The sequence below is a fragment of the Cibotium barometz genome, chromosome 31, assembly GCF_041138505.1.
Source record: "Cibotium barometz isolate CiBa-2024 chromosome 31, ASM4113850v1, whole genome shotgun sequence".
Taxonomy (NCBI): Eukaryota; Viridiplantae; Streptophyta; class Polypodiopsida; order Cyatheales; family Cibotiaceae; genus Cibotium; species Cibotium barometz.
This window is the reverse complement of record NC_141076.1, coordinates 28,429,265-28,451,584: the sequence shown is the minus strand read 5'-3', so window position 1 is coordinate 28,451,584 and position 22,320 is coordinate 28,429,265. Positions and strand designations below refer to the sequence as shown.

General features: G+C 44.6%; 1 protein-coding gene across 2 annotated transcripts in view; it reads right to left on the bottom strand.

Moving 5' to 3' along the window:
- The window catches only part of LOC147620702 (Leucine-rich repeat (LRR) family protein), a 38,973-nt gene that overhangs the window by 9,909 nt on the left and 6,744 nt on the right, over positions 1 to 22,320 (bottom strand). The window contains exons 3-8 of one of the 2 annotated variants that reach the window (XM_086824969.1): positions 16,432 to 16,478; positions 7,421 to 7,529; positions 7,247 to 7,332; positions 7,080 to 7,134; positions 6,337 to 6,422; positions 4,327 to 4,413 (exon numbers count right to left, since the gene is read on the bottom strand). In XM_086824969.1, the coding sequence (XP_086681095.1) occupies positions 4,327 to 4,413; positions 6,337 to 6,422; positions 7,080 to 7,134; positions 7,247 to 7,332; positions 7,421 to 7,529; positions 16,432 to 16,478 (470 nt within the window). Of the gene's footprint in view, positions 1 to 4,326; positions 4,414 to 6,336; positions 6,423 to 7,043; positions 7,135 to 7,246; positions 7,333 to 7,420; positions 7,530 to 16,431; positions 16,479 to 22,320 lie in introns of both variants that reach the window. The other variant, XM_086824968.1, reaches the window with a different exon arrangement.

The following is a 22,320-nucleotide window of genomic DNA, read 5'->3' as shown; positions in this document are numbered from 1 at the left end:
AATGGTCTGGGAATCATCATCAGCCTCTTCTGGATCTCCAAGAAGTGGCGGCTCCCCGACAGTGGATACTGATCGACTGACCACACAGGTATACAGAGTGAGCATCTTATTTATGCAGCTGACACACTGGGACCCTTTGTTGCTCACCTCTTTAATAGGGCACTAGTGGAGGGCCTACCAACTAAGTGGACTATGCACACCATCGTGCCTCTCCACAAAGCGGGAGACATGCTAGACCCCAACAACTACAGGACTATCATGATTGGTCATACATTGGCCAAACTTTATGGCGCAGTGCTCGAGGCAAAGTTGAGCTCATATGCAAAGAAGGAGGGACTGCCAGCACCAAGGCAGGCTGGATTCCGACGAGCTTTCTCCACTATTGACCATATATTCACTCTAAGATGTCTGATTGACCAGGCTAGGGCGCAAGAGAAGAGATTATACTACTACTTTGTGGATTTCCGCAAAGCATTTGACACAGTGCCACGAGAGAGACTCTTTCAGCGCCTACAATCATTGGGGATCCCATCAAAGATGGTTTGGGGCATCTATGCTTTATATGAGCAGGTCCTTGGGCGCATACGATGCCCCAGGGGGCTATCTGATGTTATTGCTAGCACCATAGGTGTGAAGCAAGGATGCCCACTCTCTCCTACACTATTTGGGCTATACATCGATGAGGTGGCTGACTTCATTGGTCACGGTGGTGGGGACGGGGTAGACATCTCAGGTACCACAGTCCACACCATGCTATATGCAGATGATATTATTCTCGTCTCTGAGTCGCAGATGGGACTACAGCACCATCTCCATGCACTCGATGACTTCTGCACACAGAGGGGGCTTACAGTGTACCTTGGAAAAACCAAGGCCATGATTTTCCACACCTCAGGGCCGGTTCGACAACAAGCCATCTTCACACTAGCAAGAGGACAGGTAGAGGTGGTAGACTCATATGTGTACCTGGGGATTACATTTACGACTCCGCCAGGAAGATTTACTATGGCACAGGCAGCCAGGGATAGACTCACACGAGGGTATGCAGCTCTGGCCATGCTAGAGAGATAGTGTCACCAGGCACACTTCCAGGAGCCCCGCACAAAGGGGTGGTTGTTTGACACACTAGTCACCCCTGCTTTGATGTATGCTACAGCAGCAGTATGGGCACCTGGGCTCGCCACCTCCACATGGTCTCAGATAGAGAGGCCTCAGATTCTCATGCTCTCACGGATGATCCACAGCAAACCCTCCGTCCCACATGACATTGCCTGGATGGAGTTTGCTGCTGCACCTCCTATGCTAGTAGAGGCCCTCTTCCAGACGATCTGCTTCATACAGAGGATTGGAGATATGCCATCAGATCGACTCTCACATAGAGCTTTTGAGGCGTCCAGATAGCTCGCAGAGAGTGGAGATAGGAGATCATGGTATTCACAGATGATGCAGTGGCTCACTCAGCATGGTCTTGACATAGATCATCTGCCACCTTTCCAGTATGATATACATGCACCACACATCCAGCTCTCTCACAGTGAGAGGAACAGAGTCCTTCAGCAGGATTTATGGCAGCGATACACTCAAGAGACTTGGATTACACCCAGTCAGCCTCTATCGCCGAAGATGCTATACTACAGAGATCAGTTTATGCGTATCTCAGCGGATGGATTCATACAGAGACCTGGATACATGAATGTGTACATGCCTCACAGTGCGCCCGAGTGGCGATTGGCCAGCTCAGAGTGTCATCACACCAGCTTGAGATTGAGGCAGGTAGGGCAGCGTGGATCCCCAGAGCAAAGAGGATATGCAGACTATGCCAAGAGGAGGTTGAGAGTGAGGAACATTATGTATGCAGATGCAGAGCATATAGTGTCATTAGAGAGAGATACACCACCATCTTCAGTGGACATCCCTCACTCCGCCAGATCATGGAGCCGCAAACCAGTGCAGATTTGGCCAGTTCTTGCTAGAGACACGGCGCCACAGAGAGACACTGCTACGGACTCATACCACAGGGAGAGGTGGGCGACAGCTCTAGCTCACTGATTTCTTCCAAAGATCTATCCCAGTGCCTACCCTGACACAGGAGGGGGTTACACTTCAGTGCATTGCGGACCTCTGAGCCAAACGGAGACCGAGAGCACCAGGCTACCAGACTCCCAGACTACATCAGAGGGAGATCACAGAGATACGGGCTCGACATCAACCATATCCAAGAACGGCTAGCTCACTTACACTCACACTCACACCCGGAGATCATGCTCCGAGGTATTTTTGCCTCGCCATCACCTATGTATCACATATTACACCCCCATTATGGTACTGGTTGGAGCTAGACAGAGTTCATTGCATTCTTGTATACCCTACGCATATAGGTTGCATACTGAGCCTCTAGCAATAGTGCTCCATCCATCACACCCCCCACTAGCTCAGTACTTTCACAGTTTATTTCATGTTCATTTTGTCCTTTTCTTTTCTGGACATCCAGAAGACATTGATAGTTGTACATTGATTTGTCTCATAGGTCGAGTTCGGCCTCTAGTAGACGTTAATACAGCTTTCTTTCTTTCTTTCTTTCTTCTCTCTCATTTTCTGCCCCCATTTCCTGCACAATAGGGTTAAGCCTAACCCAACACTTTTAACATTATCTCGAAGGCAACCTAGTGGAGTGAGTATAGATGATGGCCACCTAGTGGAGTGAGTATAGATGATATTGGGCGACGTCCACACCTACCACAAGCACAACCAAAGACAATCCAAAGAACTTTTGCTCAAGTTCATGATCAGAGAATACATGGTTGTATCTAGGAAAAATCCCTTACTCATGCAACCAATGTAGGTCTCTCACGGCATACATGCATCCATAATCATGTTTTCACCTCCTATCCTTGCACCCTGGATTCAGTTTTTGGCTACTTTGCAGTATGTGGTTGCCAATTTTTCAATACATTGTAGATACTAAAAGACATAGCAAAAGTGGCTTAGGTACTCTCTTGAAAACACCAGAACAAGGGAAGCCAAGGGCTACCAAATTAGAATCATGTAATTTGCACTTGGATTACTAGTAGGCATACCATGTTACTCTAGTCTTGCAGGCATGCAGGTTCCTTTCAAGCATCATTGAGTACACTAGGTACCAACTTCCAAGAGAGTCAGAAGACTCGGTCACCATGAGTAGTGTGAGTCATGTTTTATCACAAACAGATCGAGTATTGGAAACTAGCCATGATGCCATGGAGATTCTGAATTCCATGCTTGTATTCCAAAGAAAAAAGCTACATCTACTGCATGTTCCTCTCTTGGAGAAGAGCTAGAAGATCCCACCATGGCCTTCTCATACAAGAAAGTTTATACATCACCAAAAGAGCATGTCATATGAGAAGAAATAAGAAGAATAAGCAAGTGAGAAACTTGGCACCTAGCCATGCCAGCCATTTGGTTGCTATGGCTCTAATGCCCAGATGTTGTGCAACCATTGATACTTGTCTCATGCCTTGAGTGTTTGTAATTCACATTGGGGAAAGGTCCTGGATTTTATATCCATCGACCCTCAATCATACAAGAATATTGTCATGCTAAGATTGTCAATAGGTATAGCTCATAAAGACCTACCCTTAATAGGCAACACGTCATGTGTCCAGTCAGCATGTTTAGTGATGTGCCGCTTCATTAGTGTGCCATGCCAACATCATTATATCATGTGCAAGCAATGATGTAAGGAAAGTCAAGTGTCTCTGGTGCAAGGCCAAAAGCTTTTAGCTTTAGATGTCAAAATGCAAATGAAAAGTGGAAAGTGACCTCTCACACTTGCTCAGTCAAAGGGGCAGCACCTCTTCTCAGTGCTACTATAAGAGAGATTTACACTTGTATGCATTATCACTTGATTGTGCCTATTTGTGTTGCACTGTCCCCTAACTTCTTTGTTGACACAAAACCTGCCGCTACAAGGAATTTCTAAACAAATATTTGTCTTTTGACAAGGAAGTGCAAAAAACTCCACACCAAAACTCAATTCCAGGTTCGTTTAAATTTTGGTTGATTGGCTGACTTTGTATGTAATCTAAGAGCTTGGCGCAATGCAGACTGCATCAGTGTTGGAACGTTTGTTGCAAGCTCTCATCATAAGGAATGAATGATACCCCCAGGAGAGGGAGGGGACCAACCGAGTGTGATGGATCATTATTCTGCTATCTTGCAATCCTATCAGATACTTAGTAGATAATGCATGGCATACTGTCTTGCACAACTGTGTATTTGTGATCAAACTAGGGAATATTATGATTTTTAAAAAGACTAGTTAATGCACAAGGCAAGTGATTTTACCTGTTGCAACTGCTCAACTGTGATAGTGTTTCCATGAACAGAAAGGCTTTGTAACGACGTGCACTCCTTTAAAAGCATCGTGGGCAGCTGTACAAGAAATAGAAACATGACAAACCTTGTACACGTGAGGCCCACAACCTTTGTTTTTCTCTAGCACTCAGTTGTTTCCATGTTTCTGAATTCCAGTTTACACATGAACATAGCACCACTTCTCTCTCTCTCTCTCTCTCTCTCTCTCTCACACACACACACACACATTACCTCTGAATAGAGACAGGGAGAGCCGAGGGCAAAACAAGGGAGAAGAGGATATGCCGACTATGCACAACTGGGTAGGAAGAGACTGACTATTTAGATGCCCAGTTTATTATAAGATACGTGGGAGGTTCACTCTCTTCAAGGATCAGCGCTGCTTGGGCTGCTTCAGCCACCTTTCTCATGGTAAAGAGAGGCGAAAAAAGTATCCCCAAGTATGTGTAGGAGTCCAACACCTCTATTTGTTCCCTTTGTATGTGAATTAATGCTTGCTTAATCCCACCCTAGAGGCTTGAAAGATCATCACCTTTGTTTTGCTGAGGTTTACCTCCAAATCCTTTTGCTGACAGATACCCTCACCTAGCATCTATATGAGTAAGATGAGTGAGGTTTAGACTAACTAATGGTGGGCACTCCCATGGGGGTGGAGACCTAGGGAGTTAAGTCCCAGGTCACACCTTTGTTTGGCTCAAGTCTTACACTGGAGTGGTGGGTCCTAGTGGCATGGGACACGAAAGGTTAGGTGAGGAGTTCAGGCTGATGTTAGGCTTGGGACCCGGGCATGCTCACCTAGTACTAAGCCTGGTTGAAAGATGATCATTATACACTCTCCTTACAGATCCAAAACACTAATTCTTTAGTGCATGCAATGAGGTCCATGATGAATTGCCAAGATATTGGTGGTTCCAAAGGAGGTAGTTGCATGGATTCCCTATATGCTGATAACAAGTCTAGATAAACCTGAAAGAATGACCTCCATACTTCTTCATTCAATCCTTTATGTATAAACTTAATCACATGCTGTTTGGCCCTCTTGCCATTCTCTGTTTGATTTGCTCTGCAACAAGACCACCTCATTTTCCCACTATTCCCCCTGCACCACAACCAGTGATCATAGACGGAGGTCCAATGGGCATCTAAAGTTGTTACAACCCCACGGATCTCCTAAATGCAAAACACCAGTGATTATGCAGACGTCAACCTACGGTTGGGTGGTGAGGTAGCTTGCACCCCTCTTAGGAGATTTGTACTAATATATATATAGTTTGCACCCCTCTTAGGGGGTTTGTACTAATCACTACTGGTGTTTTGCGTTTAGGAGATATGTGGGTTGTAGAAAAAGTAGAGATATATGCCAAGTTTAACCCTGTCATGCATCGTTTATGGCTTTTCATTGTTGTGAAATAGGGTTTTTCTAATTGGAGCTACAAGCATCGGATTTGACACAAGACCTTAAAAATTGATATAAAGGACACCATATAAGATACTGTTCTTAAATTCCCAAGGAATTAGCCAAGTGGTTTGAGCTTAACCTTCTAAAGTGGAGGTCGTGGGTTCAAATCTTGGGGACACCACTCCCTTTTCCTAAGGTGGGCTTCACAATGCCCAAGTGTATCATGCTCCTGAGCATGATGGTCACCACACCCATACATCAGAAATTTCCAGCGCTTTCCCACCTCCTTCATGACCAATTGATCAGTGGCATCAGTGTGCAAGTCGGCTCTTCAAGCTTCAATGCTCTAAATTTGGAACTTATATTCGAAGACTTGTCTGCAAGGTTCTCTCACTCCAATTGGCCAAGCAACATACTTGTGGGGCATGTCCTGACAGCTTGCCCATTGCCTTCACTGGCAAATATTTGGAAGGGTGGTAGCCCCTTGTGGTACTTGGTGTGTTTGTGTCTTATATTTGTTAAAAAAATTTACTTTTCTTGGCTAGATCTCAAAACTTGTTTTGTTACAATGTTTCTCATACCTGATTCAACTTGTTGTTGTCCAGCCTCAAAGATTTTAGATGTACAAGAATACCAATCGAAGGTGGAAGCTCCTCAATCAAGTTATCTGCCACAATTCATTCCCACAATTAAATAAAAGAATAGATTGAAAATAATAGCCCACGAAAATATGCAATCGATCCCACCCAACCATCCCAATAATATAAGTATACATACATACATACACACACACACACACACACATATATATACATATATTTACATACATATATGTATGTATGTATGTATGTGTGTATATATATATATATGCAATCAATCCCACCCAACCATCCCAATAGTATAAGTATACACACACACACACACACACACACACACACACACATGTATGTATGTATGTATATATGCATGCATATGTATGTATGTATGTACACACACACACATATACTACATATAGACGTTATATATATGTGCGTGTGTGTGTGTGGGCATGCACGTGCGCGTGTATATATGTATATATGTGTGTGTGTGTGTGTGTGTGTGTGTGTGTGTGTGTGTGTGTGCACACATATATATATATACATATTTATTTATTTATATGTTAACTTTCCTATGACTCGACACTACAGGTATGGAAACAACCTACGAGCAAGAAAAGAACACAAATTTGAGGAAATACAGGATATAGAAACATGCAAGCATTGTTTTGTCTGAGAAAACAATGACAAACCATTAGCAAGCAGCTCCTCAAGGAGAAAGCAGCTACCCAGAGACTCCGGAAGATGCCTGAGCCGATTATGACTGATGTTCAACAGTGTCAACTACTTGTGGGATGCACACATGTGCCCAAATAAACCACTGGAAAAGGTTAATTTTGAGACAAATAGACAAATTTCAACAATAAACACCTTATCCCGAAAAAGTAGCACCTACATTTCTTAAGCTTCCTATTGCACTTGGCAAGGAAGTCAAGGAGTTCAGTGACACAGAAAGCCTTTCAATCCGCACCAAAAGCCCCACTACACACATAATGAGAACTCAATCAAACTGCAAAAGGCAATGTATGGAAGAAAAGGGACCAGTTTAGATCAGCGGCACTTAGCATACATTCATCGGGCAAGGTCGTAAGGCTGTTTTCATCGAGGGCAAGCACCTTAAGGGACTGAAGCTTTCCCAGTGTGGATGGCAGACATTGCAACAAATTCTCAGAAACCATCTGCAGCTCACCAACACAAAAGCAATATGGTACTGTTTGACTGTGCACTCTAAGGGACTTCAAAAACTGTGTAAATCCATGAACATCCACAAAATGTCTCAACTAAAGCTAAACAGAGTGTGGTTTTTTCCCACTGTAATTTTATCAATTACAGTCTAAAAGCCCATCACAAATACAGTCAAACTAAAATTATAAATGGAAAACGTTTTTCAAGAGTGGCCTTTTCTCAAGGTGCACCATGCCGAAGCATTCTTTCAACTTCTTTAAGCACAAAATCGAGAATTCACATAAAAGAGGAAGAGAGGAAAGAGTGATGCCAACCGAAGACTTACAGATTCTCTAAACCTAATCTTATATATATAGGTAGATTGTAGATAGTAGATTGTAAATTGTATCTTGTAAACAGTTCCGCTAGATCTGCTATGAACTGAACTAAAGAGAACACACACAGACACAAACATACAAACACACGATAGTTTGGTTGGGTAATTGCATTGCATTGAAAAAATAAACCAGCTGACTGCAACTTGGATGAAGACTTCAAATGAAATCTGCTTGTCGATAATACGGCAGAAACAAGCAGCCTACAGTGGCATTCTCATCAAGGGAAGGTGGTATCGTTCAAATCTACATGAGGCTTTTGGGTTGGGCTGGATTTTCGAGGGTTTAAAATCCATGTAGGTGCAGACAGCAATGTCACAGTTCGAAAATGTTTGTCATAAATTACACAATCCTTGCACACCACAGAGAGTTGCCATAGTTATTTCATGCTGATGAATGCTGAGGACCCATATTTCAAGGAACCTTCGAGCAAATGCGTGCATAGCATTGCTTCAGAATACATTATTGGGATGGGTGGTTGTACTACAAGGATTGACTTTGTCAAGGGCAGTGATTTCCATCAAGTGCTTCTACACTAGGCACATGGTGTTTCCATTTCAGGATACCGTGACGAGGGCTTGACATTGGATTATCCTGTCTTTTCTTTTGGCCTCGCATGAAGCAAGATGTTCATCAGTAAGTACCGTTCTACGAGGTCTGTCAGAAGTCAAAGCCAAACACAAAGAAAGCTGCTGGTAAGCTTCACACATTGCCAGTTCCGGTGTTGCCATGGGCGGATATGTCTATGGACTTTGTGGTCGAATTGCCAAAGATCCCGAGGTTCCAAAATAATTGTATTCTTACAGTTGTTGATTGGTTGAGTAAGTATACCCACCTTATTCCTTGCAACTCAGATGCAAATGCTCAGGAGGTGGCCAGGCTTTTCATCCAGGAGGTGTTCCGCTTACCTGGACTTCCGAAGAGGATTATCTCAGACAGGGATCCAAAATTCACTGGAGGTTTTTAGAGAGCCTTGTTCTATGGGTTAGGGAAAAAGTTACACTTCAGTACCACCTTTCATCCCTAGATAGACAGCTAGGTCGAGAGTATGAACTAGACTATGATCGCGATGTCACCATTTAGCCACCCAAGTGGTCTTCCCCTATTTCGTTGGTAGAGATCCAATCTCTTTTGATGAGCTTGTGGGCATGCTTCTACAAGAGGAGCAAACTAGGGCCAATCATTCTCATGGTGGTGACCAAGCTTTTGTAGTGAAGGATAAGGCAAAACAAAGGTAGACACATGGAAATCGGTGTGATGCCTCAAAGAGCAAGAATAAGAAAGGGAAATGTCGTTTCCGCCATAAGCTAGGGCACTATATCAATGAGTGCAGGAAGAGGATCGCTCAAAATAAAGAGAAGGAGGAGGATGCAAGCAAGGCCTTCGACTCAACGCCTCGGCTACACATTCTCCTTACCAAGCAAATGGTCAATCTGAAAGGTAAACTGAGAGAGAAAATGCCACCACCATAACTGGCCGGGAGACAAGTCCTGCTATGACTATGTCAACAAATATCTCAGAGACTGGTGCAGATCCGGAACTCCGAACCAATCAAATAGTAGCGCCATTTCCGAAGGGCGTGCACCATTGCAAGACACTCCTAATCATATGTTGAATACCACAACTCGACACCAAGGAGCTTTCGACTCTCATAGGCAACCAAGTGCCCAACACTACTCCAAGGCCTCCTCCATTAGTGTCGCAGAAAACCATGAAGGACTCAAGCAAATCCGGTAACGGAAGCAAATGAAATAATAACTTTCAGCTTTGGTCTCCCGACATAATGCTCCACAGAACGCCGATAAAAGCCTGTAAGGCCGAGAAATCCACGAAGCTCGTGTACATTTTCCGGTATGAATGCCCTCAATCTTCTCCGGATCCATCAAGACTCCATCCTCCAAGATGACATGTCCTGAAAAAGATATTTTGACCATGAAAAACCGTCTTTCGAGGATGATATGGCAAATTATGGACATCAATCAACCACAAGGCCGTCTCCACATGCTTCCCATGCTCATTTTTAGTCTTGCTAAAGACCAAGATATTATCCAAGAAGACAATGATGAATATCCCAAGCATAGTCACAAAAAAACCCGTTTCGTCATTTTGAAACCTACGAAATGTTTCGAAGCGAAAAAATTCTAAAAAACCTTGAAACCTCTTGGTCAAGGAAGTTTCGGAAAAAAAAAATCACATTTTTTGAAAAAAAAAATAACTTCACTTTTTTCCCTTGCGTAGATTCTTTTGTAGTAGCAACTTGAGTGCCCATTGGCCCTCTCCTTCTCCTCCTCTTCCTCTCCTTCCTTCTCCTTGCTCCCTTCTTCCACTTTCTCTCCTTCTTTTCTTGCTCCTCTTCTTTTTTTCTTTTCACTTCTTCTTCTCCCATCTCTTTTTCTTCCTAATCCCACATTCTACAATTCCTAGCTGAAACAAAAATGGCAATACCTAGAATGTGTGGGTTAACACCATATTCTAGAGGTTTCTGAAAGACACACACACACACACACACACACACACATACATATATATATATATATATATATATATATGTGTGTGTGTGTGTGTGTGTGTGTGTGTGTGTGTGTGTGTGACGCGTTCCGTCAGTTTTCGCCGTCTTGGCTAAAAACGGCCAAAACGGCCGTTTACCGTGACGCATCGCGGGATTTCTATCCGGAGGGACATGGTGCCCAAGGGGTATGCTAGACCGCCCCGAATATAATGCATCTATATGGGGAGGAAGTGCTTGGAGGGGTAAAGCATGGACCCATGGTAGGCACCTAGACGCACTCACGCACCGGGTAGGCACGTTAGGCCTCCCGCGTTGCGAGTGGGGTTGCTAGGGAGCCGTGTGCCCCGGGGATGCCCTCCCAACCTTGACGGAGTCGGGACCGAATGAGCCGACGGGACCGTGGACGGTGGAAAAACGACCGCCGACGTGGCCGGCGGGCCGGGCCGGGCCGACGGGGCCGCGATGGACCCTAGGCTGGCAGGGCATGGATGGAAGGCAAGTCCCGAGTGAGGCCCCTGGAGCCGAGCCGGGCATGAAGGGCAAGTGATCGGTGAGACCCGCAAGGCAAACGCGCGCAACGCGCTCGACGGGCCGGTGGAGCCGTCATGAGCCATCAAGTGGCCGCGTGCGGCAAAGACGTGAGTTTCGTGCCGCACGTCCGCTCGTACTTATATATATATATATATATATATATATATATATATATATATATGTATGTATGTATGTATGTATGTATGTATGTATGTATGTATGTATGTATGTATGTATGTATATATGTATGTATGTATGTATGTATGTATGTATGTATGTATATAATCCACCTACCTATGTGTGTGTGTGTGTGTTTTCTCGAAACCTGCAGTTTTTTTCACTAACAGACGAAACCTTTCAAAACAAAACCTACAAAACCTTGAAACCTCAAGATGTTTCTTGCGACAATGATCCCAAGGAAAGACTAGAAGATCCGGGACATCATACTGCCGAAGGTAGCCGGGGCATTCGTTAACCCAAATGGCAACACAAGAAACTCAAACAAACCGAACAAAGTCCAAAAAGGACTCTTCTGAATATCATCCAGATGTATGTGAACCCGATGGCATCCGGATTTCAAATCCAGCTTGCTAAACCACTTTGCCCCTACGAGCTGATCCAACAAGTCATCAATGCGGGGCAACGAGAACTTGTTTTTCATAGTGAGTTTGTTGAGTGCCCAGTAGTCCACACACAAACGCATACTCCCATCCTTCTTCGCCAAGAGGACCAGAGCTCCAAATAGCAAGGAGCTCAGACAGACCAAGCCTTTGGCCAACATTTCCTCCAGCTGCAGCTTGAGCTCTATCATTTTGGCACAACTCATCCGGTATGGGTCATGAGACAAGGGCTCTGCACCAAGAATGAGATCCATGTGGTGGTCCTTGGGCCGTGATGGAGGTAACTCCGTCACGTCAAATCGGTATGGGGCATGAGATGGGGACTCTACACTAGGACTGAGATCCATGTGGTGGTCCTTGGGCTATGATGGAGGTAACTCCTCGGGAAAATCGGCACAGAACAAGTGTCCAAGCTCGTCCAAAATGTGCTTTCTATTTGCCACCAAATCCTCCAAGTCATTTGGCTGAATAGCTCGCACATATACCATACATGTATGACCACCCTTGCATACCGACCGTTTCATCTCAAGGGCGGATATATAACTACAACAGGGCCTATATGAGATGGTAAGGACAACCCAATCATCTCTAAGGAGCGGCCGGAAGTAATCTAAAAATTCAACATGTGCTCCTTGTGGTAGACCACGCCCTCATGATCATACAACCATGGGTAGCCTAGAATAGTATCCATATGATACAGGGGTGTCGCCTTGTACATGTGACATTCAAAAAACTCCCCAAAAGCAGCAGGGCATCCTCCAAGGTCTCCATAACCCGAAATTGGTTCGATTTCTTTCCCTTGCCTCTCAATGGTGGCTAAGACTATGCCACTGGTGCGCTCAACCATACAACCTCTAATGATGTCCTCTGAGGCTCCTCCATCAAAGTGTATGGATACCAGATGTCCGTGAAACATCCCTCAGCACATCATTGTATCATGCCGGCCGAGGACCACTGAGGTCCTCCCATACCAACTCAAATGAAGAGCAATTGTGGTACTAATGGGAGCGGGTAGGGGAGTAGCAAGTGCGGGTATCGTAAATACTGTTGCGGCATTTTGCAGACCAACAAACCTCCTCCTTGCCCTTACCATTCTGCTTCCTCATGTTCTTCAAACAATCCCTTCCAATATGCTCAAATTTTTCACAATAAAATCACTGTTCAGCAGCCATCTTGGCGTGATGCTCTTCAAGGGTGAGGCGAGTCACCGAATCTCCCTCACTTGCCTTATCCTTATCATCCTTGGCCTTGAACGGGCTACCCTTGTCTTTGCCTTTTCGTTGTCCTTGTTGTTGAGTCCCAAACTTCGAACTCTCCCGCGTCTCGAGAGTTGTAGCAAGACGAAACACATATGAAAGATCACGGGGCCGATGTGCATGAACCTCTATTTGCAAAGACTGTTTCAAACCATCCACATATCGTTCAACCTTCTCAAAAACCGTTTGATGGTCCTTGGGAGCATGAGCAAAAGCCTCTAGAAACAAGCAAGATAGCTCATTATCATTTCGCCATGTTTTTGCACAAACATTCACATTGTTTCTTCAATTCAAGTTGGTAATCTACGGGAATAAACTGATTCAAGACCACCTTGTAGCAGTCATCCCAACAAGTCATGGAGTGGTGCCTAAGGTGGTCTTCCTACCACAAGAGAGCAGTACCCATCAAAGACATATGCACCAAATGGAGCATAAAAATATAAGAACCACCTGATGTACTGCCAACATGACAACCATCTCACGGGTCCAATTGGTGATGACTTCTTCGTCCATCTTCCCGTTGAACTTGGGAGGCTTCAGAAGCTTCAATAATTGAGCTCATTCCTCATGAGGCATGGAGGAACAACTTGGCAAACCGGTAGTCGCCCGGCATCGAGCCGGTGAAGAAGAGCGAGAAAAATTATCTCGAGAATATGGTGAAGAGACTCCACGGAGGAGACCGTCCGTGACATGCTGACTACACGCAAGCGTAGAATGATGACTACCAAACTGAGAGTGAAACCCATCCAATACATCCTTGCCTACAAGCAAAGGAGTGAAAAATCCTCCTCAAAAAGTTTTTCCACTTCGTCCTTGGAATCGTCCAACACTTGCTCTCGAAGCACGAACCCTTGTAGATTCCAGATCCGGAATACTAGGTGCTCAAAGTGCCGATTCCATCCTATCCACACGGGGAGATACAGCCTCCAGTTTAGCTGCATGCATGTGTCCATGCATGCCTTCATGCTGAGAAGTAAATCATTAAGTTGTGAATCCATGACAAATATCAAGTGATTAAGGACTAGGTGAAGGATTTCAGCCCTCGTGATGAGGTAAGAGTTTGGTGGGGTAGGGAAGCACAATATACCCCAATTAACCAAGTGCAATGAAGAGAACCCAAATACTCACTTTCCCAAACCCGAACTTGTGCACTGTTAGAATCTAAGTGCTCTACCCTATCCAAGCAATCAACGCACACGAGTGCCAAAAAAAGAGGAAAAAAAATGCAAGTTTCCGAGGCTCTAATACTAGTTGTAGAACACTTGTGCCTATGTGCTAGGGTTTTCTAGAGATAGAAAGAAGAGTGCGGTGGAATCACACATACAGCACATACAAGAGTCCTAAACTATTGCTATGTATTATGTACAAGAAAGAAGTAATACAACTGAAATTCAAGTACAAGATGTGGTTGAGAATGAAGACGTCAATTCACAGCCCTGTGACCAGCATGTTGTACACTCCTGGTTAGCACTTTGCATACAAAAAAACGCTCTGTGAAGTCCAACACTCAGGAAAGCACATGAATATGGCGATTCGCTACCCAAGTATATATATACACCAATGCTCCTAGTCAGCCAGTAGTCTTGTTGTCGGCCACCTGTACCCAACTGCCACATTATCAATGCCACATCATTGCCACCACATCATCACTGCCATGTGGCAGTGCCATGTGTCACCTACAATGTGCGACTCTGCCTATCGGCTGCAATGTTCAACTGTGCCCTACATACTCATAGGTGTGCAGGTGTGCCACAGGCAGTCTCCATCTAAGCACCTCTCCACTCAATATCGGGATTCGGGGGTCTGCTCGTGGAGAAGTTGCAGGGAGGTAAGGTTATGGTGCTAGCTCCTCTCATGCTTGGAGAAAACCCGGAGTCAGTCCTAGGCAGCTGACTGGAAGAAGAAGCTGACCTCTTGAAGTGCTCCATCCATGGCCATAGCTGCAACCCCCAAAGGAAGTAGAAAGTCTCCCAGATCTCCTCAATGCGAGAGAAAATCTTAGGGTCCTGAATAAAGGAGTTTGTGTTCCTGGAATACTGCCAAGGATCTCCAAGATGCAAAAGAACTGGGGCATGGTCCGAGAAGGTGGTTACCACCAGGATGCCCCACAATGTTGCCCCTATTCGCATGCCCACTTATCGAGGTAAAAATAGTCAAGCCAGACCAGGTTCATGGCCTCATCACCACGTCAGGCCTCGTCGTTGCAAGCGGCGATCAAATCCAGAGAGCTAAAGATTGTGAGGAGAGGGCCAAACTCTGACAAGTGCCAAGCTTCCTGGCCAAGAGAAGCTCCTCCCACACAGTGCACTCTGCTCTTGCTGCCATGGAATTGAAGCTCTCTCCCCAGTGATCCTCCAACGACTGAAACAAGTTGAAGTTGCCTCCCAGGCACCAAAAATCTATGCAAGGAAGGTCTTAGTGCACCTAGATTTAGAAATCTCTGCAATCTCTACTCCCATTGGGAGCATAGATATCGAAGACACGGACCCAGTCCTTTCCACAAGTGAGAATCACTGTACAAGATGATGGTGCCAGAATCCATCGCCTGAGGTAGAAGCTAGTCGCTCATGGAGATGTAAAACCCTTCCTGGTGCACAAGGGTCCAAACGCCAGAGACCAAAAGATGTGACTACGCCCGAAGAGAAGCTTTCAACAGCATCTAGTCCACCCCACCATCAAGTGCTGCTCCTGACCATGAGCATGTCAAGGTCACCCCTTATGAGAGCACTCCGAAAGTCATTGTGAATAATCATCTTGCACCTGTGACTACAGGTGCCATCCAAGCCATGAACGTTCCAAAACACAATCCACATAACTAGGGGAAGAGGCTAGCAAGGTTCTCTGCTGAATTGGACAGAGAGTAGTGCCTGTCCATCCGAAACCTTGGGCACTCCAAGTGGGTGTGGATGCATACTGCTTGTTGCAAGAGTAATCCTCCTCTCGAACTCCCCTCTCTGTTGCAAAGCTCATGTGGAAGGAGATGAATAGGTGAACCTTCCTCACCCCCTCATCAAACACGCCACCTCCATCCATATCATCCGCTAAGTGCCACTAATGGCATCAATGATCCACATGTTGCAAAGCAGCTGGAAAAATCCAACAGCATGGTCCCAAAGAGTGCAGCCAACAGTGGTTATTTCCACTCCCTTTCAAGGACCACGCTCAGAAAGAGAAGAAAATCGTAACTCGTTGCTCCTACATCCGTGGGGGAAGGGCAGGAGTGGTACACAAAAACACAAATTCAAAGAGGAGCCGCTACCTCCACAAACAAGCTGGCGTCAAGAGGGAGGCACTTGAAGAAGCACTTAAAGAAGTCGTAGTACACTGGGCATCCCATGAATCCCAGGGGGAGGCACTGGCTGTCAGGGTGCCGAGACCAAGAAAGAGGCAATAAGCACCTCTATCATGTCTCATAGCCTCTTAAAGGAGCGACAACCACACAGCCAATAACTTTCAAGCACTCAAACTAGATAAATGCATTAAGAATGTGAATTACTTCTTAAAATATAGGATCAAACTCTAATCAACATGGCCACACTAGCTTGATCAAGGAAATCAGTTGTTCGTCACTACATTCAAATCAATGGACTATGAAGAATCCATACCAAACGTTGAAGATTGACAAGTCCACTGATTTCAACGGGTAGATCAACTGCATAGTACAAATTTTGAGAAGTTACACAAAGTTTTCCAATTTTCCAAATTAAGAACAATACATGCAGCAGCTACTCTACAATCCTTTCAAGTAGAGTAAAATGAGATGCAACCACACAAAACCTTAAGGCCTTTTGATTTTCACTCAAGTCGTCAAAACCCATGGCTTTAATACAGAATCTATTAAAGAAAAATAATAAAAGAAGAAAAAATATATATTCATGTAAAGAATGAAAAATATAAAGCCCTATAACAAAGTCTATGAATGTACTCACCCAAGAATGCAAAAAGTAAGATATTCTAGCCAAAAGGTCAAAACACCCACTAATTGTCACTTATAATAGTAGCTCTTCCTCTACATTTTGCACCCTATTATCTATCCCCCATAACAAGGGGCGGTTGGGGGGGGGGGGAGATGGGGATGGGGGAACAAGTGCAAGAGTTGTTGAATCATGGGCAAATCCAACCATCTAGGATGTCCATCATGGGTGATACAAGAAGGCTAGAGATGTCGATGAGGCCGTTTGATGGTGGGCCAGGATCTCCTAAATTTGGGGCTGATGAGCTAGGGGTGACCGAGGTCCGACGAGACGAGGGCGTCTAGCTTACTAGCGTGTGCGTGCCCAATTTGATGTGACTCCACATGCACACCCGTGCCATGGCTAATCTTCAGCATGAACAGCATAATCCCTGATTAGGACAGCATTTAGAGCATCATCAACAGTAGCATCATCATCATCAGTGTCAACATCAGCATCAACATCGTTGCAGGGCATGGTAGCCCAGTCCGCAGCCAGCAAGGCACTCAGGCAGCAAGTTGGGGCAGTTCAGAGAATAAACACAGCATTTAATGTAGCAATTTTAGGCATTTTCCTTGTCCAAGAACTGGCCAACACCAATAGTAGCTGGCCGACTGGCACCTCAAGCCTGTATATAAGCAGAAATCAGCGATTTTCATCATTCATCAGTCACATTCACATTTTGATGAAGTCAAGCAGTCAATTGAAGTATGTAGAAGGCCCGAGGTCACCCCTTTGGGATGGACCAAGGGCCTTGAATATGTCAAGTCATACAGTCACCTTTTTGTACCATATAATAAAGAAAACCCTAACACTAACTCTCTCTTTAATTGGAATCTTGTTCTTAATCAAGCTTAGGGCCGTGGATCAGTGCAGCAAGGCTTCCGCACATGCAACATTGGTATCAGAGCATTCAGGCTCAACCACTACGCATAGTCCCAAGGAGGTGCAGAGATCCATGAGAAGAATGCAGTCAAGGTAGCAAATGAAGTGGTCTGCAACAACAGGCGAAGCTGGAGGAAAGCATTCTCTCGGAGTATGTGCTGCTGCATAGTCACAAGGGACGGGGGACGGGGACAGGAACGGGACGAGGGACGGCCATATGTAGGGAACGGGGACGGGGGTAGGAACGGCACTTAAAAATTACTTTGTCAGTACCACCCACTCGCCTATACGGGCAAAGCTTGCATGTCCATGGTTGTGCACCACCTCCATGAGGGGATGGGGTGTGATTGACCTCATCCCACCATGTCCATCCCGTCGTCCTTCTACGAGTAGTTGGAACTTGAAGAGCCACTGCCACGAGGAGGATGCCATGGATGATCGATGCCTCCTTGTCACTTGATAGCTTGAGAGAGAGAGAGAGAGAGAGAGAGTGAGTGAGGCTTGAGCCTTGAAAGTTGAGGGAGAACTTGAGTGTGAGGGTGGGTGGGGGTGTGTGTGTGTGTGTGAAGCTTGAGAGAGTGTGTGTGTGAGGGAGAGTGCTACAGCTTGCTTGTGTGAGAGCTTGAAACTTGAGACCTTGGCCCTTGAGGGAGAGAGTGTGTGTGTGTGTGTGTGAAGCTAAAGCTTGAAGTGTGAGAGGGAGTGTGTGTGTGTGTGTCTTCTTATAGGCAGGGAGGCAAGACAGAGGCCAAGGCCCAAAGCCTCAAAGGCTCAAGGCCTATGGGCCAAGGCTAAAGGCCCATGAAAAGCCCCTTCCAAACGACCAAAAAAAAGCGGTCAAAAATGTAACCATTGCCCAAACAATAACCTGCGGCGTTCCCATGCAGCCGTCCCCCACAACCGTCCCCTCCTAGATCCGTCCCTAGAACGCCGTCCCTTGTGAGGGACACCCAGCTGGGGACGTCCGTCCGTCCCCGTCCCACGGTGTTTCCGGGACGGCGTCCCCCCGTTCCAAGGGTCTATCCCTTGTGACTATGATGTACTGAGAACCAGTACATCATTAAGCTCTCAGATAAGTTCCAAAGACCTAGCAACAGGCATGATCAATTCTAGCAAGTGACCCACCGTTGTGTTAAGTGAAAGAGATAGCAGGCATGGGAACAACAGTGGAACAGCTGCTCAGTTCTTCAGCGAGACTTGGAAGTGGAGATCAGAAGTAAAAGGTGTTCAGACAAAGTGTCAAAGTCAGAGTCAAAAGGTTAGTCATAATCTCTATGGAGACGCCCATTATTTTATTTTGGGATATTTTATTTTTGGATACGTCTTTTTATATCATCTACCAGAATTAATGTGTTTAATCAAGCTGTGTGCACTGGTATGATATCTACAAGGATTAATGGATTTAATCAGCTCTATGCGCTGGTATGATATGATTAGGGTTAATGTGTTTAATAAGTTGTGTGCACTGACTAATATTATTTTGGATGCAAGCAAAGAATGAGTGGCGGATTATGTGTTAATCACGGATGGAACATGTATTGGACCAACCCGCTTCTCTCTGCGATCTAGTATCTTGTCTGGACCATGGTCTACAGAGTGATTTTCCTGCAAAGAAATAAGACCATCAATTAGATTATCATCCTTAGATATATATCTCTTGAGTTTACTAACATGAAACACCGGATGGACACGACAGTGTGGTGGAAGTTCCAGCCGGTAAGCTACGTCACTAAGCTTGTCCATAATGGTCCAAGGTCCACAAAATCTAGGCGAAAGCTTAGGACACTTTCCAGTAAATAAAGATGTACAGTTTAATGGTACTTGAAGAAAAACTTTTTCTCCCTTTTCAAAAGATCGAGGAGATCTTTTCTTATCAGCATAAAACTTAGCTCTTTCAGCTGCTTGCTGAAGCTTAGTTTTAGCCAATGCTAGAGTATCTTGCATTCTTGCTAAAAATTCTGCCGCACTAGGACATTTCTGTGGTGTGCCTATAGTACCAGGAGTTAAGGGAGACATACCATAATTCATCTCAGAAGGAGACATACCAGTCACCTTATGAGGTCTATTATTATATGCAAACTCTAGCAAGGGTAAGTATGAATCCCAATCTGTCTGGCTATCAGATACGTAAGCACGTAACATGTCCTCGAGTACTTGGTTGACCCTTTCCGTCTGACCGTCTGTCTCGGGGTGGTCACCACTACTCATATTGAGAGTAACATTCAACTTTGCAAAAATATGTCTCCAGAAATGTCCACAAAAACGCACATCTCTGTCTGAGACAATAGACAAAGGTAATCCATGTAATCTAAATACATTCTGGATAAACAAATCTGCAACCTGTGGAGCTTCCACAGTGTCCTTGGTTGCTATAAAATGAGCCATCTTGCTCAGGCGGTCAACTACCACCAAAATGGTATTTTTTTGTCTTTGAGTTCGTGGCAATCCCGTGATAAAATCCATGGATATGCTTTGCCAGTTAGATTCCGGAATTTGTAAGGGATGTAGTAACCCTGGGCTTTTTACTCTTTCTGCCTTTATTGCTTGGCATTGAAAGCATTGTTGGACATACTTGTGGACATCTCTAAATAGATGTGGCCACCAAAATGCCCGTCTAACAAGTTGAACTGTTTTATCTTGACCAGGATGCCCAGCACAGGGACTATCATGGTTCTCTTGCAAAACTTTTGTTCTTAGTTCCCGTGCACAAGGAACATATATCTTTCCTTTCCGCTTTAGCCATCCGTTCTCAACTGAGAAATTGGCATACGGACTTGATGAAGGTCTTAGTGAAGAAGTAGACGAAGCTGACTCTTCACTAGTATCCATAGTAGACTCGAGTCTGGACCTTACTGTCTGTGCATAAAGGTCCTCCAACTGTGCTTCTTTGATTTCTTGAAGCAATGAGTTTTCTAAAACTGTAAAACTCATATTATACATAATTCTAGATAATGCGTCAGCAACTACATTATCTCGACCTTTACGATACAAAATTTCCATATGAAATTCTTGCATCAACTCAGCCCATCTACCTTGTCTTCCTCGTAGATCAGGTTGACTGCAAAAATACTTAAGTGTATGATGATCTGTATATACTTTAAACTCAGCACCATAAAGATAGTGCCGCCAAATTCTGAGAGCATGTATAATAGCATACAATTCTTGCTCATGGACTGGCCAATTCTGTTGAGTTGGCGAAAGCTTCTTGCTTTCAAAGGCCACTGGCCTACCATCTTGGCTTAACACTGCGCCAACAGCCACACCGCTAGCGTCAGTTTCTAAGACAAAAGGCTTTTCTAGGTCGACCACTTTCAAAACTGGAGCTGTTGAAACTGCTTGTTTCATTGTATCAAAACTTCCTTGTTGCATAGATGTCCACACATAGGGCACCTGTTCTTGCAACAAATCTGTCATAGGAGCTGCTATTAGAGAATAGAGCTCTATAAATCTACGATAAAAACCACTTAATCCCAAAAAGGATCTAAGTGCAGTGATATTTTCTGGCACTGGCCATGCCAATATCACGGAAACTTTCTTGGGATCCATTCTAATCCCATCTGCAGAAACTATATGACCTAGATATTCAATCTCAGTCATACACAAAAAAGTCTTTTCCTTGTTGGCAAACAAACTTGTTTCACGTAACGCTTGAAAAACAGAAATTAAATGTGATTCATGTTCTATGATGTTCTTGCTATAAACTAGCACATCATCAATGAAATCTACCACAAATTTACCCATGAATGGTCTTAAAATATCATTCATTAACATCATAAAAGTAGCTGGAGCATTAGTCAAACCAAATGGCATTACTAAATACTCATACTGACCAAACCTGGTTCTAAAAGCTGTTTTATATACATCTTCTTCTCTTACTCTTATCTGGTGGTAACCACTTTTTAAATCTATTTTACTAAAAATAGTAGCACCACCAAGAGCATCTAAGAGATCATCGATCCTAGGCATAGGATAACGATGCTTGACAGTAATTTTATTGAGTGCTCTGTAATCTACGCACATCCTAAAAGAACCATCCTTTTTCTTTACAAGTAAAACAGGCGAGGCAAAAGGTGAAAAACTCGAACGAATCAGGCCTTTACTAAGGTATTCGTCCACCACCTTCCTAACCTCGTTCTCCTCCTTGAGACTCATGCGATATGGTGGTCTAGCAACTGGATTAGCTCCTGGAATGAGCTCAATCCTATGCTCCACATTCCTGCGAGGAGGTAAACCAACAGGTAACTCAGTTTTAAATACATCTTCGAATTCAGCTTTTATCTTATTAGAAAGATTTAAAGCTGAAGTAATAAAACTGCCACCAACTGTCGAATCCATCCTTGGATTTGATTTAGAAATATTTACAATATAACAAAAGTAAATATACTTACAGTCTAACTTGAGCATCTTGGTAGCCTTTAACAGTTTCGCTTCTGGGAAATCGGGTTCCCCGCGAATCAAAAGGCGTCTGCCGCTATGCTCGAACTGGATGACGTGGGAAGAAAAGTCTATCGTTGGTTTCTTCCATGCATGCCATTGCTTGCCGAGAACTAGATCGAATCTCGCAAGCCGTGTAATTTCAAAGTCCAATCTGTCCTCGTAGGACTGGATCTGGAATGGGAGTCCTCTGACTTGACGATCCCACACTTCTGTGCCCTT